Genomic DNA, 14,977 nt, shown 5'->3' with positions numbered 1-14,977 from the left:
GAAAGGCGAAGGCGACCGACATTTCCCTTGTCGTCCCCCCCTTGTTCTGACCTGGAGGCCGAGGCCTCCCCCCCCGGCCTCCCCCCCTGGCCTCCCCCCCCTGGCCTCTCCCCCTGGCCTCCCCCCCGGCCTCCCCCCCTGGCCTCCCCGGAGGCCGCCGGCGGGGACGCGGCCCTTGGTCACGTCCCCGTCCCGGCCCGCAGGGACTACCGCGCCATCCCCGAGCTGGACGCGTACGAGGCGGACGGGCTGGCGCCGGACGACGACGACGTGCCCGAGCTCACGGCCAGCCAGCGGGCGGCCGCCGAGCGCGACATGCGGCGGAGGGACCGGCTGGAGGGTCGCGGGCTGGGCCGCATGCGCCGCGGGCTGCTGTACGGTACGTGCCGCCCGTGGGTGCCGCCCCGGTGGGTGTCACCCCGGTAGTTGTCGCCCCGGTAGTTGTCACCCCTGTAGTTGTCGCCCCGGTAGTTGTCGCCCCGGTAGTTGTCGCCCTGGTAGTTGTCACCCTGGTAGTTGTCACCCTGGTAGTTGTCACCCCGGTAGTTGTCACCCCGGTAGTTGTCACCTCAGGGGGTGTCACCTTGGTAGTTGTCACCCTTGTAGTTGTCGCCTCGGTAGTTGTCGCCTCGGTAGTTGTCACCCCTGTAGTTGTCACCCCTGTAGTTGTCACCCCGGTAGTTGTCGCCCTGGTAGTTGTCACCTTGGTGGGTGTCACCCCCGTAGTTGTCACCCCGGTAGTTGTCGCTCTGGTAGTTGTTGCCCCGGTAGTTGTCACCCCTGTAGTTGTCACCCCGGTAGTTGTCGCCCTGGTAGTTGTCACCTTGGTGGGTGTCACCCCCGTAGTTGTCACCCCGGTAGTTGTCGCTCTGGTAGTTGTCGCCCCGGTAGTTGTCGCCCCGGTAGTTGTCGCCCCGGTAGTTGTCGCCCCGGTAGTTGTCACCCCGGTAGTTGTCACCTCGGGGGGTGTCACCTTGGTAGTTGTCACCCCGGTAGTTGTCACCTCGGGGGGTGTCACCTTGGTAGTTGTCACCCTGGTAGTTGTCGCCTCGGTAGTTGTCACCCCTGTAGTTGTCGCCCCGGTGGGTGTCGCCCCGGTGGGTGTCGCCCCGGTGGGTGTCGCCCCCGTAGTTGTCACTTTGCAAGTTGTCGCCCTAGTAGTTGTCACCTGGACAGGGTGTCACCTTGCTGGGCGTCACCTTGGTAGGGTGGAACCTCGCTGGGTGTCACCTGGGTAGGGTGACACCTCCGTGGGTGTCACCCTAGTAGTTGTCACCTTGGTAGTTGTCACCTTGGTAGGGTGTCACCTCGCTGGACGTCACCTGGGTAGGGTGACACCTCGGTGGTTGTCACCTTGGCGGGTGTCACTCCAGTAGTTGTCACCTCCGTAGGTTGCCACCTCGGTAGTTGTCACCTGGGTAGAGAGTCGCCCTGGTGGTTTTCACCTCGGTGGGTGTCACCTCAGTAGTTGTCACCTCGCTGGGTGTCACCTCTGTATCATGTTGGTGGGTGTCACCTCTGTGGGTGCCACCTTGCTAGGGTGTCACCTCAGTAGTTAGGTGCCACCTTGGTAGTTGTCACCTATGGCAGTTGTCACCCCGGCTGGTGCCGCCTCGCTGGGTGTCACCTCATTGGATGTTACCCCAGTAGCTAGGTGTCACCTGGGCAGTTGTCACCCCGGCCGGTGCTGCCTCTCTGGGTGTCACCTCATTGGATGTCACCCCGGTAGTTAGGTGTCACCTGGGCAGCTGTCACCCCGGTAGCTAGGTGTCACCTGGGCAGCTGTCACCCCGGTAGCTAGGTGTCACCCGGGCAGCTGTCACCCCGGTAGCTAGGTGTCACCCGGGCAGCTGTCACCCCGGTAGCTAGGTGTCACCTGGGCAGCTGTCACCCCGGTAGCTAGGTGTCACCTGGGCAGCTGTCACCCCGGCCGGTGCCGCCTCAGGGAGCCCGGGGAGGCGGGCGGGTGGCCGGGCGAGGCGTCACCGGCTGTCCCCGACCCGCGTCCCCAGACAGCGACGAGGACGACGAGGAGCGGCCGGCCCGCAAGCGGCGGCAGGTGGAGCGCGCCACGGAGCCGGGCGAGGACGACGAGGACGTGATCGAGAGCATCGAGAACCTGGAGGACCTCAAGGGCCACTCGGTGCGCGAGTGGGTGAGCCTGGCCGCGCCGCGCCTGGAGATCCGCCACCGCTTCAAGGCCTTCCTGCGCTCGCACGTGGACGCGCGCGGACACAACGTCTTCAAGGAGCGCATCAGCGACATGTGCAAGGGTGCGCGACACGCCCGCGGACACGCCCCACTGGCCACGCCCCACTGGCCACGCCCCGGGACACGCCCCTTGGACCACGCCCCCACTGGCCACGCCCCTCCCGGTCCCTGCCACTTCCCAGCCACGCCCCTCCATGGCCAAGCCACGCCCCTCCATGGCCAAGCCACGCCCCTCCTGGGCCACGCCCTCCCCTGACTGCCCCTCAAGTCCCTGCCACTTCCCAGCCACGCCCCCACAAGCCACGCCCTTCCTGGGCCACGCCCTCTCCTGACTGCCCCTCCAGTCCCTGCCACTTCCCAGCCACGCCCCTCCATGGCCACGCCCTCCCCTGACTGCCCCTCAAGTCCCTGCCACTTCCCAGCCACGCCCCTCCTGGGCCACGCCCCCACAAGCCACGCCCTTCCTGGGCCACGCCCTCCCCTGACTGCCCCTCCGGTCCCTGCCACTTCCCAGCCACGCCCCTCTATGGCCACGCCCTCCCCTGACTGCCCCTCCAGTCCCTGCCACTTCCCAGCCACGCCCCCACAAGCCACGCCCCTCCATGGCCACGCCCTCCCGACTGCCCCTCCAGTCCCTGCCACTTCCCAGCCACGCCTCTCCATGGCCACGCCCTCCCCTGACTGCCCCTCCCAGGCTCCGCCCCTCCCGGTCCTTGCCACTTCCCAGCCACGCCCCTCCATGGCCACGCCCCCACGAGCCACGCCCCTCGCTGGCTCTACTCCGCTCCTCTGGCCCTGCTCAGCTCCGACTCCATCCCTCCTGGCTCCACTGCTCCCACGCCCCGCCCCTCCCCTACTCCGCCCCTCCGGGTCCCGCCCCTCTCTGATTCTGTCCTCCCTTCCCCCACACTCCCCGGATCCCCCCCACTCCCCGGATCCCCCCCACTCCCCGGATCCCCCCCACTCCCTGGATTTCCCCCTCCACTCCCCGGATCCCCCCTCACTCCCCGATCCCCCCCACTCCCCGGATCCCCCTCCACTCCCCGGATCCCCCACACTCCCCGGATCCCCCCCCCACTCCCCGGATCCCCCTCCACTCCCCAGATCCCCCACACTCCCCGGATCCCCCTCCACTACCCGGATCCCCCTCCACTCCCCAGATCCCCCACACTCCCCGGATCCCCCTCCACTCCCCGGATCCCCCCCACTCCCCGGATCCCCCCCACTCCCTGGATTTCCCCCTCCACTCCCCGGATCCCCCCTCACTCCCCAATCCCCCCCACTCCCCGGATCCCCCTCCACTCCCCGGATCCCCCACACTCCCCGGATCCCCCCCCCACTCCCCGGATCCCCCTCCACTCCCCAGATCCCCCACACTCCCCGGATCCCCCCCACTCCCCGGATCCCCCCCACTCCCCGGATCCCCCCTCACTCCCCGATCCCCCCCACTCCCCGGATCCCCCCCACTCCCCGGATCCCCCACACTCCCCGGATCCCCCTCCACTCCCCGGATCCCCCCCACTCCCCGGATCCCCCCTCACTCCCCGATCCCCCCCACTCCCCGATCCCCCCCACTCCCCAGATGTCTCCCCACTCCCCGATCCCCACCACTCCCCGGATCTCTCCCCACTCCCCAGATCTCTCCCCACTCCCCGATCCCCACCACTCCCCAGATCTCTCCCCACTCCCCGATCCCCACCACTCCCCGGATCTCTCCCCACTCCCCGATCCCCACCACTCCCCGGATCTCTCCCCACTCCCCGATCCCCCCCACTCCCCGGATCCCCCACACTCCCCGGATCCCCCCCCCACTCCCCGGATCCCCCTCCACTCCCCAGATCCCCCACACTCCCCGGATCCCCCTCCACTCCCCGGATCCCCCTCCACTCCCCAGATCCCCCACACTCCCCGGATCCCCCTCCACTCCCCGGATCCCCCCCACTCCCCGGATCCCCCCCACTCCCTGGATTTCCCCCTCCACTCCCCGGATCCCCCCTCACTCCCCAATCCCCCCCACTCCCCGGATCCCCCTCCACTCCCCGGATCCCCCACACTCCCCGGATCCCCCCCCCACTCCCCGGATCCCCCTCCACTCCCCAGATCCCCCACACTCCCCGGATCCCCCCCACTCCCCGGATCCCCCCCACTCCCCGGATCCCCCCTCACTCCCCGATCCCCCCCACTCCCCGGATCCCCCCCACTCCCCGGATCCCCCACACTCCCCGGATCCCCCTCCACTCCCCGGATCCCCCCCACTCCCCGGATCCCCCCTCACTCCCCGATCCCCCCCACTCCCCGATCCCCCCCACTCCCCAGATGTCTCCCCACTCCCCGATCCCCACCACTCCCCGGATCTCTCCCCACTCCCCAGATCTCTCCCCACTCCCCGATCCCCACCACTCCCCAGATCTCTCCCCACTCCCCGATCCCCACCACTCCCCGGATCTCTCCCCACTCCCCGATCCCCACCACTCCCCGGATCTCTCCCCACTCCCCGGATCTCTCCCCACTCCCCGATCCCCACCACTCCCCGGATCTCTCCCCACTCCCCAGATCTCTCCCCACTCCCCAGATCTCTCCCCACTCCCCGATCCCCACCACTCCCCGGATCTCTCCCCACTCCCCGATCCCCACCACTCCCCGGATCTCTCCCCACTCCCCGGATCTCTCCCCACTCCCCGATCCCCACCACTCCCCGGATCTCTCCCCACTCCCCAGATCTCTCCCCACTCCCCGATCCCCACCACTCCCCGGATCTCTCCCCACTCCCCGGATCTCTCCCCACTCCCCGATCCCCACCACTCCCCAGATCTCTCCCCACTCCCCGGATCTCTCCCCACTCCCCGATCCCCACCACTCCCCGGATCTCTCCCCACTCCCCCGATCCCCACCACTCCCCGGATCTCTCCCCACTCCCCGATCCCCACCACTCCCCGGATCTCTCCCCACTCCCCGATCCCCACCACTCCCCGGATCTCTCCCCACTCCCCCCCGATCCCCACCACTCCCCGGATCTCTCCCCACTCCCCGATCCCCACCACTCCCCGGATCTCTCCCCACTCCCCAGATCTCTCCCCACTCCCCGATCCCCACCACTCCCCGGATCTCTCCCCACTCCCCGATCCCCACCACTCCCCAGATCTCTCCCCACTCCCCGATCCCCACCACTCCCCGATCCCCACCACTCCCCGGATCTCTCCCCACTCCCCGATCCCCACCACTCCCCGATCCCCACCACTCCCCAGATCTCTCCCCACTCCCCGATCCCCACCACTCCCCGATCCCCACCACTCCCCGATCCCCACCACTCCCCGATCCCCACCACTCCCCGATCCCCACCACTCCCCGATCCCCACCACTCCCCGATCCCCACCACTCCCCGGATCTCTCCCCACTCCCCGATCCCCACCACTCCCCGGATCTCTCCCCACTCCCCAGATCTCTCCCCACTCCCCGATCCCCACCACTCCCCGGATCTCTGCCCACTCCCCGATCCCCACCACTCCCCGGATCTCTCCCCACTCCCCGATCCCCACCACTCCCCGGATCTCTCCCCACTCCCCAGATCTCTCCCCACTCCCCGATCCCCACCACTCCCCAGATCTCTCCCCACTCCCCGATCCCCACCACTCCCCGGATCTCTGCCCACTCCCCGATCCCCACCACTCCCCGGATCTCTCCCCACTCCCCGATCCCCACCACTCCCCGGATCTCTCCCCACTCCCCGGATCTCTCCCCACTCCCCGATCCCCACCACTCCCCGGATCTCTCCCCACTCCCCAGATCTCTCCCCACTCCCCAGATCTCTCCCCACTCCCCGATCCCCACCACTCCCCGGATCTCTCCCCACTCCCCGATCCCCACCACTCCCCGGATCTCTCCCCACTCCCCGATCCCCACCACTCCCCGGATCTCTCCCCACTCCCCAGATCTCTCCCCACTCCCCGATCCCCACCACTCCCCGGATCTCTCCCCACTCCCCGGATCTCTCCCCACTCCCCGATCCCCACCACTCCCCAGATCTCTCCCCACTCCCCGGATCTCTCCCCACTCCCCGATCCCCACCACTCCCCGGATCTCTCCCCACTCCCCGATCCCCACCACTCCCCGGATCTCTCCCCACTCCCCGGATCTCTCACCACTCCCCGGATCTCTCCCCACTCCCCGATCCCCACCACTCCCCGGATCTCTCCCCACTCCCCCCCGATCCCCACCACTCCCCGGATCTCTCCCCACTCCCTGATCCCCACCACTCCCCGGATCTCTCCCCACTCCCCGATCCCCACCACTCCCCGGATCTCTCCCCACTCCCCGATCCCCACCACTCCCCGGATCTCTCCCCACTCCCCAGATCTCTCCCCACTCCCCGATCCCCACCACTCCCCGGATCTCTCCCCACTCCCCGATCCCCACCACTCCCCAGATCTCTCCCCACTCCCCGATCCCCACCACTCCCCGATCCCCACCACTCCCCGGATCTCTCCCCACTCCCCGATCCCCACCACTCCCCAGATCTCTCCCCACTCCCCGATCCCCACCACTCCCCGATCCCCACCACTCCCCGGATCTCTCCCCACTCCCCGATCCCCACCACTCCCCGGATCTCTCCCCACTCCCCAGATCTCTCCCCACTCCCCGATCCCCACCACTCCCCGGATCTCTGCCCACTCCCCGATCCCCACCACTCCCCGGATCTCTCCCCACTCCCCAGATCTCTCCCCACTCCCCGATCCCCACCACTCCCCAGATCTCTCCCCACTCCCCGATCCCCACCACTCCCCGGATCTCTCCCCACTCCCCGATCCCCACCACTCCCCGGATCTCTCCCCACTCCCCGATCCCCACCACTCCCCGGATCTCTCCCCACTCCCCGGATCTCTCCCCACTCCCCGATCCCCACCACTCCCCGGATCTCTCCCCACTCCCCAGATCTCTCCCCACTCCCCAGATCTCTCCCCACTCCCCGATCCCCACCACTCCCCGGATCTCTCCCCACTCCCCGATCCCCACCACTCCCCGGATCTCTCCCCACTCCCCGGATCTCTCCCCACTCCCCGATCCCCACCACTCCCCGGATCTCTCCCCACTCCCCAGATCTCTCCCCACTCCCCGATCCCCACCACTCCCCGGATCTCTCCCCACTCCCCGGATCTCTCCCCACTCCCCGATCCCCACCACTCCCCAGATCTCTCCCCACTCCCCGGATCTCTCCCCACTCCCCGATCCCCACCACTCCCCGGATCTCTCCCCACTCCCCGATCCCCACCACTCCCCGGATCTCTCCCCACTCCCCGATCCCCACCACTCCCCGGATCTCTCCCCACTCCCCCCCGATCCCCACCACTCCCCGGATCTCTCCCCACTCCCCGGATCTCTCCCCACTCCCCGATCCCCACCACTCCCCGGATCTCTCCCCACTCCCCGATCCCCACCACTCCCCGGATCTCTCCCCACTCCCCGATCCCCACCACTCCCCGGATCTCTCCCCACTCCCCCCCGATCCCCACCACTCCCCGGATCTCTCCCCACTCCCTGATCCCCACCACTCCCCGGATCTCTCCCCACTCCCCGATCCCCACCACTCCCCGGATCTCTCCCCACTCCCCGATCCCCACCACTCCCCGGATCTCTCCCCACTCCCCAGATCTCTCCCCACTCCCCGATCCCCACACTCCCCGGATCTCTGCCCACTCCCCGATCCCCACCACTCCCCGGATCTCTCCCCACTCCCCGATCCCCACCACTCCCCGGATCTCTCCCCACTCCCCAGATCTCTCCCCACTCCCCGATCCCCACCACTCCCCAGATCTCTCCCCACTCCCCGATCCCCACCACTCCCCGGATCTCTCCCCACTCCCCAGATCTCTCCCCACTCCCCGATCCCCACCACTCCCCGGATCTCTCCCCACTCCCCGATCCCCCCCACTCCCCGATCCCCCCCCACTCCCCGGATCCCCCCCACTTCCCGGAGCCCCCCCACTCCGCCCGGTCCCCTCGTATTGAACGTGTGGGCGTGGCTTGGGAGCCCACCCGATCCTGGGACCTTCCTTTGCGGGAAGGCGGCGGGCGGGGCTCTGCAGTGCGGCTGTGCGGGGAGCCCCTCTGGGGCACCCGGGTTACGTTTTTTCCTGATTTTTCTTTTTGAGACAGTCTCCCTCTGTCGCCTGGGCTACAATGCTGTGGCGTCAGCCTCGCTCACAGCAGCCTCCAACTCCTGGCCTCAAGCGATCCTCCTGCCCCAGCCTCCCTCCCGAGTAGCTGGGATGACAGGCACGCGCCTCCACGCCCGGCTCGTTTCTTCTCTCTATATTTTTAGTCGTCCAGCTCATTTCTTTCTATTATTTTTAGTAGAGACGGGGTCTCGCTCTTGCTCAGGCTGGCCTCCAGTTCCTGACCTGGAGCGATCCTCCCTCCTCAGCCTCCCTCCCAGAGTGCTGCCAAGCCAGGGCCGAGCCTCCACGCCCGGCCTCGCTGTTCCAGTCGATCCCCGGCATTCTCGTACGCGGTGCCACGCGCCCACTTTACAGATCGGGCAGGTCGAGGCTCGGGGCTCGACTCGGGTTTTTGCACGGCAGTCCAGGACGTGGGTCGCTGAGCGTTTCCGGCTGCAAGACCGCGACCTCGGCCCCCCCCGCCGGTGTCCCCGGAGCTCAGTGTCCCTGTCGTGTGTCCCCCCACCTGCAGAGAACCGAGAGAGCCTGGTGGTCAACTACGAGGACCTGGCGGCCCGCGAGCACGTCCTGGCCTACTTCCTGCCCGAGGCCCCGGCCGAGCTGCTGCAGATCTTCGACGAGGCCGCCCTGGAGGTGGTGCTGGCCATGTACCCCAAGTACGACCGCATCGCCTCCCACATCCACGTCCGGATCTCCCACCTGCCGCTGGTGGAGGAGCTGCGGTCCCTCAGGTGAGCCGGGGAGGCCGGGGCCGGAGGCCCGGCGAGTCGAGGTTCGCTTGCGGCTCCGGAGAACGGAGGCCGAGGGGTGGGGACCGGGACCCGGCCTAAGTGAGCTTGGGTCGCGCCCCAGAGCCCCACCAGCTGGGGTCTTGGCGGTGGGTGTGAGGGGGCCCCCCGGCCTCCGTGGAGGCTAAGGTCGAGGCAGCCAGGATGTCAAACGTCTGATACCGAAATAGGGCAGGATTTCTTTTTTAATTCTTTTTTTTTTTGAGATAAAAAGCTTGCTCTGTCGCCCGGGCTACAGTGCAGTGGCGTCAGCCTCGCTCACAGCAAAGCCTCCAACTTTGAGGCTCAAGCGATCCTCCTGCCTCAGCCTCCCTCCCGGGTAGCTGGGACTACAGGCATGCGCCACCATGCCCTGCTCGTTTTTTCTATATATTTTTAGTTGGCCAATTCATTTCTTTCTATTTTTTTTTTTTTTTTAGTAGAGGTGGGGTCTCGCTCTTGCTCAGGCTGGTCTCAAACTCCTGACCTCGAGCGAGCCTCCCGCCTCAGCCTCCCTCCCGAGTGGCTGGGACTACAGGCACGTGCCACCACGCCCGGCTCGTTTTTTTTTTTTTTATATGTTTTTAGTTGTTCAGCTCATTTGTTTGTATTTTTTAGTAGAGACGGGGTCTCGCTTCTTGCTCAGGCTGTTCTTGAACTCCTGACCTCGATCGATCCTCCTGCCTCGGCCTCCAGAGTAGCTGGGACTGCAGGCACGCGCCACCCTGATGGGTTATTTTTTTCTATAAATTTTTAGTTGGCCAATTAGTTTTTTTTCTGTTTTTTAGTAGAGACGGGGTCTCGCTCTTGCTCAGGCTGGTTCGAACTCCTGAGCTTGAGCGATCCTCCCGCCTCGGCCTCCCAAGTAGGTGCGACTACAGGCATGGGCCACCGCGCACAGATAATTTTCTTTTTTCTGTATATTCTTAGTTGGCTAAGCAATTTCTTCCTATTTTTTAGTAGAGACGGGGTCTCGCTCTTGCTCAGGCTGGTTTCGAACTCCTGACCTCGAGCGATCCTCCCTCCTCGGCCTCCCAGAGTGCCGGGACGACAGGCGTGAGCCTCCGCGCCCGGACAAGGATTTCTAAGCATTTGTGCAATATAGGCCCTACCCCTCAATCCAGCCCTTCCCATAAGATGAGCCCCAGCAGGATGTCTGAGCATTTGCCCCGTCAAAGCCCGACCCCGAAAATCAGCCCTAGCAACGGGCGCCATGGTTACGCAGCGCCCTAGCAACGGGCACCATGGTTACACAGCGCAAAGTCTGCACGGCCACCCGTGCGTGCGGTCGCGGGGCGGGACAGACAGACGAGCGGCCCTTCCCGTCCGCCCCGTGGAGAGAGCTCTGGGGCTCGACAGGAGAGGCCGGTTCTAGGATGTTCTAAAGGGGAAACAAGAGTCGAGAGACGCTCGGGACGGGATCCGGGGTCTGGAGAGGGAGGAGGACGTCCCAGAAGTCGACGTCTTCCCTCTGTCGGAATCCGCGGGGACGGTTGGAACCTGGTTTAGAAAAAAAAAAAAACACGTCCTTGAAAATCAGTGGGACAGGCAGCGACCGTACAGAGGGACAGGCAGCGACCGGCCGTACAGAGGGACAGGCAGCGACCGGCCGTACAGAGGGACAGGCAGCGACCGTACAGAGGGACAGGCAGCGACCGGCCGTACAGAGGGACAGGCAGCGACCGGCCATACAGAGGGACAGGCAGCGACCGGCCGTACAGAGGGACAGGCGGCGACCGGCCGTACAGAGGGACAGGCGGCGACCGGCCGTACAGAGGGACAGGCGGCGACCGGCCGTACAGAGGGACAGGCGGCGACCGGCCGTACAGAGGGACAGGCGGCGACCGGCCGTACAGAGGGACAGGCGGCGACCGGCCGTACAGAGGGACAGGCAGCGACCGGCCGTACAGAGGGACAGGCAGCGACCGTACAGAGGGACAGGCAGCGACCGTACAGAGGGACAGGCAGCGACCGGCCGTACAGAGGGACAGGCAGCGACCGGCCGTACAGAGGGACAGGCAGCGACCGGCCGTACAGAGGGACAGGCAGCGACCGTACAGAGGGACAGGCAGCGACCGTACAGAGGGACAGGCAGCGACCGTACAGAGGGACAGGCAGCGACCGTACAGAGGGACAGGCAGCGACCGGCCGTACAGCGGGACAGGCAGCGACCGTACAGAGGGACAGGCAGCGACCGTACAGAGGGACAGGCAGCGGCCGTACAGAGGGACAGGCAGCGACCGGCCGTACAGAGGGACAGGCAGCGACCGGCCGTACAGAGGGACAGGCAGCGACCGGCCGTACAGAGGGACAGGCAGCGACCGTACAGAGGGACAGGCGGCGGCCGTACAGAGGGACAGGCGGCGGCCGTACAGAGGGACAGGCGGCGGCCGGCCGTACAGAGGGACAGGCGGCGACCGGCCGTACAGAGGGACAGGCAGCGACCGGCCGTACAGAGGGACAGGCAGCGACCGGCCGTACAGAGGGACAGGCAGCGGCCGTACAGAGGGACAGGCAGCGACCGGCCGTACAGAGGGACAGGCAGCGACCGGCCGTACAGAGGGACAGGCAGCGACCGGCCGTACAGCGGGACAGGCAGCGACCGTACAGAGGGACAGGCGGCGACCGGCCGTACAGAGGGACAGGCAGCGACCGGCCGTACAGAGGGACAGGCGGCAACCGGCCGTACAGCGGGACAGGCAGCGACCGGCCGTACAGCGGGACAGGCGGCGACCGGCCGTACAGAGGGACAGGCGGCGGCCGGCCGTACAGAGGGACAGGCGGCGGCCGGCCGTATAGCGGGACAGGCAGGGCTGTACAGAGGGACAGGCAGCGACCGGCCGTACAGCGGGACAGGCAGCGACCGTACAGAGGGACAGGCAGCGACCGGCCGTACAGCGGGACAGGCGGCGGCCGGCCTTACAGAGGGACAGGCGGCGGCCGGCCGTATAGCGGGACAGGCAGGGCTGTACAGAGGGACAGGCAGCGACCGGCCGTACAGCGGGACAGGCAGCGACCGTACAGCGGGACAGGCAGCGACCGGCCGTACAGCGGGACAGGCGGCGGCCGGCCGTACAGCGGGACAGGCGGCGACCGGCCGTACAGCGGGACAGGCGGCGACCGGCCGTACAGAGGGACAGGCGGCGACCGGCCGTACAGCGGGACAGGCAGCGACCGGCCGTACAGAGGGACAGGCGGCAACCGGCCGTACAGCGGGACAGGCAGCGACCGTACAGCGGGACAGGCGGCGGCCGGCCGTACAGAGGGACAGGCAGCGACCGTACAGCGGGACAGGCGGCGGCCGGCCGTACAGAGGGACAGGCGGCGGCCGGCCGTATAGCGGGACAGGCAGGGCTGTACAGAGGGACAGGCAGCGACCGGCCGTACAGAGGGACAGGCAGCGACCGTACAGAGGGACAGGCAGCGACCGGCCGTACAGCGGGACAGGCGGCGGCCGGCCGTACAGAGGGACAGGCGGCGGCCGGCCGTATAGCGGGACAGGCAGGGCTGTACAGAGGGACAGGCAGCGACCGGCCGTACAGCGGGACAGGCAGCGACCGTACAGAGGGACAGGCAGCGACCGGCCGTACAGAGGGACAGGCGGCGACCGTACAGAGGGACAGGCAGCGGCCGTACAGAGGGACAGGCAGCGACCGGCCGTACAGAGGGACAGGCAGCGGCCGTACAGAGGGACAGGCAGCGACCGTACAGAGGGACAGGCAGCGGCCTTACAGCGGGACAGGCAGCGACCGTACAGAGGGACAGGCAGTGACAAAAACATGGGGCGGGCGGGCGAATGTCCCCGGCGGGCCGACGTTTGGGGCCGCCTGTCCTCGGGTGTCTTTTGGGGGAACGTGACATGACCCCGCCGTCCCGTGTCCCGCAGGCAGCTGCACCTCAACCAGCTGATCCGCACGAGCGGCGTGGTGACCAGCTGCACGGCCGTGCTGCCCCAGCTGCGCCTCGTCAGGTTCGACTGCGACAAGTGCGGCTGCCTGCTCGGCCCCTTCCGCCAGTCCCAGAGCCAGGAGCTGCGGCCCGGGGCCTGCCCCGAGTGCCAGTCCGCAGGGCCCTTCCAGCTCAACGTGGAGCAGGTCAGCCCCGGGCTCCTCCCCTCCTCTCCCTCCTCCTCCTCCCCCTCTCCCTCCTCCCCTCCTCTCCCTCTCCCTCCTCCCCTCCTCTCCCTCCTCCCCTCCTCTCCCTCCTCCCCTCCTCTCCCTCTCCCTCCTCCCCTCCTCTCCCTCCTCCCCTCCTCCCCCTCTCCCTCCTCCCCTCCTCCCCCTCTCCCTCCTCCCCTCCTCTGCCTCCCCTCCTCCTCCTCCTCCCCCTCCTCCTCCCCCTTCTCCCCCTCCTCCTCCCCCTCTCCCTCCTCCCCCTCTCCCTCCTCCCCTCCTCTGCCTCCCCTCCTCCTCCTCCACGTTCCTGTTCCTCCTCCTCCCCCTCCTCTCCCTCCTCCCCCTCTTCCTCCTCCTCCTCTCCCTCCTCCTCCTCCTCTCCCTCCTCCTCCTCTCCCTCCTCGTCCCCCTCCTCCTCCTCCTCTCCCTCCTCCTCTTCCTCTCCCTCCTCCTCCTCTCCCTCCTCCTCTCCCTCCTCCCCCTCCTCCTCTCCTTCCCCCTCCTCCTCCTCCTCTCTCTCCTCCTCCTCTCTTCCTCCTCTTCACCTCCTCCTCCTCTTCTTCCTCCTCTTCTCCTCTTCTTCCTCCTCCTCTCTTCCTCCTCTTCACCTCCTCCTCCTCTTCTTCCTCCTCTTCTCCTCCTCCTCTTCTTCCTCCTCTCCCTCCTCCTCCTCCTCTCTCTCCTCCTCCTCTCTTCCTCCTCTTCACCTCCTCCTCCTCTTCTTCCTCCTCTTCTTCCTCCTCCTCTTTTCCTCCTCTTCACCTCCTCCTCCTCTTCTTCCTCCTCTTCTCCTCCTCCTCTTCTTCCTCCTCTTCTCCTCCTCCTCTTCTTCCTCCTCCTCTCTTCCTCCTCTTCTCCTCCTCTTCTTCTTCCTCCTCTTCTCCTCCTCCTCTTCTTCCTCCTCCTCTCTTCCTCCTCTTCTCCTCCTTCTCCTCCTCTTCCTCCTCATCCTCCTCTCCCTCCTCCTCTCCCTCCTCCTCCTCCTCTCCCTCCTCCTCCTCTCCCTCCTCCTCCTCCTCTCCCTCCTCCTCCTCTCCCTCCTCCTCTCCCTCCTCCCCCTCCTCCTCTCCTTCCCCCTCCTCCTCTCCCTCCTCCTCTCCCTCCTCCTCCTCCTCTCTCTCCTCCTCCTCTTCTTCCTCCTCCTCTCTTCCTCTTCTCCTCCTTCTCCTCCTCTTCCTCCTCGTCCTCCCCCTCCTCCGGGTCGGGCCATGTCCCGGTGGCCACACACTGGGGGAGGACGGGAGCTGCCCGGCCACCAGGCTGGGTGGGGGGCGCCGTGTGTTTCGGGGGCGCCGGGCGGTGTGGGGCGGTCGGGCGGTGTGGGGCGGTCGGGCGGTGTGGGAGGGTCGGGCGGTGTGGGGCGGTCGGGGGCGGTGTGGGAGGGTCGGGCGGTGTGGGAGGGTCGGGCGGTGTGGGGCGGTCGGGCGGTGTGGGAGGGTCGGGCGGTGTGGGGCGGTCGGGCGGTGTGGGAGGGTCGGGCGGTGTGGGGCGGTCGGGCGGTGTGGGGCGGTCGGGCGGTGTGGGACGGTCGGGTGGGTCTGGTTTGCAAGCGTCCAGGTCGGTGGCTTCTCTGTTGTTTATTTATGTACTTGTCTTTTTTTAAAAGATTATTTTCATTATGTATATGTATATTTTTTGTGATTCATTTGTGATTTTCCAATTTTTTCTTTTAATTTCTTAAGTTGTTTTGATTGTTCTTTTACACTTGTGA

At 67.0% G+C, this 14,977-nt stretch overlaps 1 protein-coding gene across 1 annotated transcript in view; it reads left to right on the top strand.

Moving 5' to 3' along the window:
- The window catches only part of MCM2 (minichromosome maintenance complex component 2), a 40,235-nt gene that overhangs the window by 7,388 nt on the left and 17,870 nt on the right, over positions 1-14,977 (top strand). The window contains exons 3-6 of the mRNA XM_075995944.1: positions 204-379; positions 2,013-2,273; positions 8,896-9,115; positions 13,038-13,245. Of these exons, the coding sequence (XP_075852059.1) occupies positions 204-379; positions 2,013-2,273; positions 8,896-9,115; positions 13,038-13,245 (865 nt within the window). The remainder of the gene's footprint in view (positions 1-203; positions 380-2,012; positions 2,274-8,895; positions 9,116-13,037; positions 13,246-14,977) is intronic.

This window comes from Microcebus murinus, chromosome 20 (assembly GCF_040939455.1).
Source record: "Microcebus murinus isolate Inina chromosome 20, M.murinus_Inina_mat1.0, whole genome shotgun sequence".
In the NCBI taxonomy this organism is placed as follows: domain Eukaryota; kingdom Metazoa; phylum Chordata; class Mammalia; order Primates; family Cheirogaleidae; genus Microcebus; species Microcebus murinus.
The sequence above is the reverse complement of the archived record's forward strand: the minus strand, read 5'-3'. Positions and strand labels throughout refer to the sequence as shown.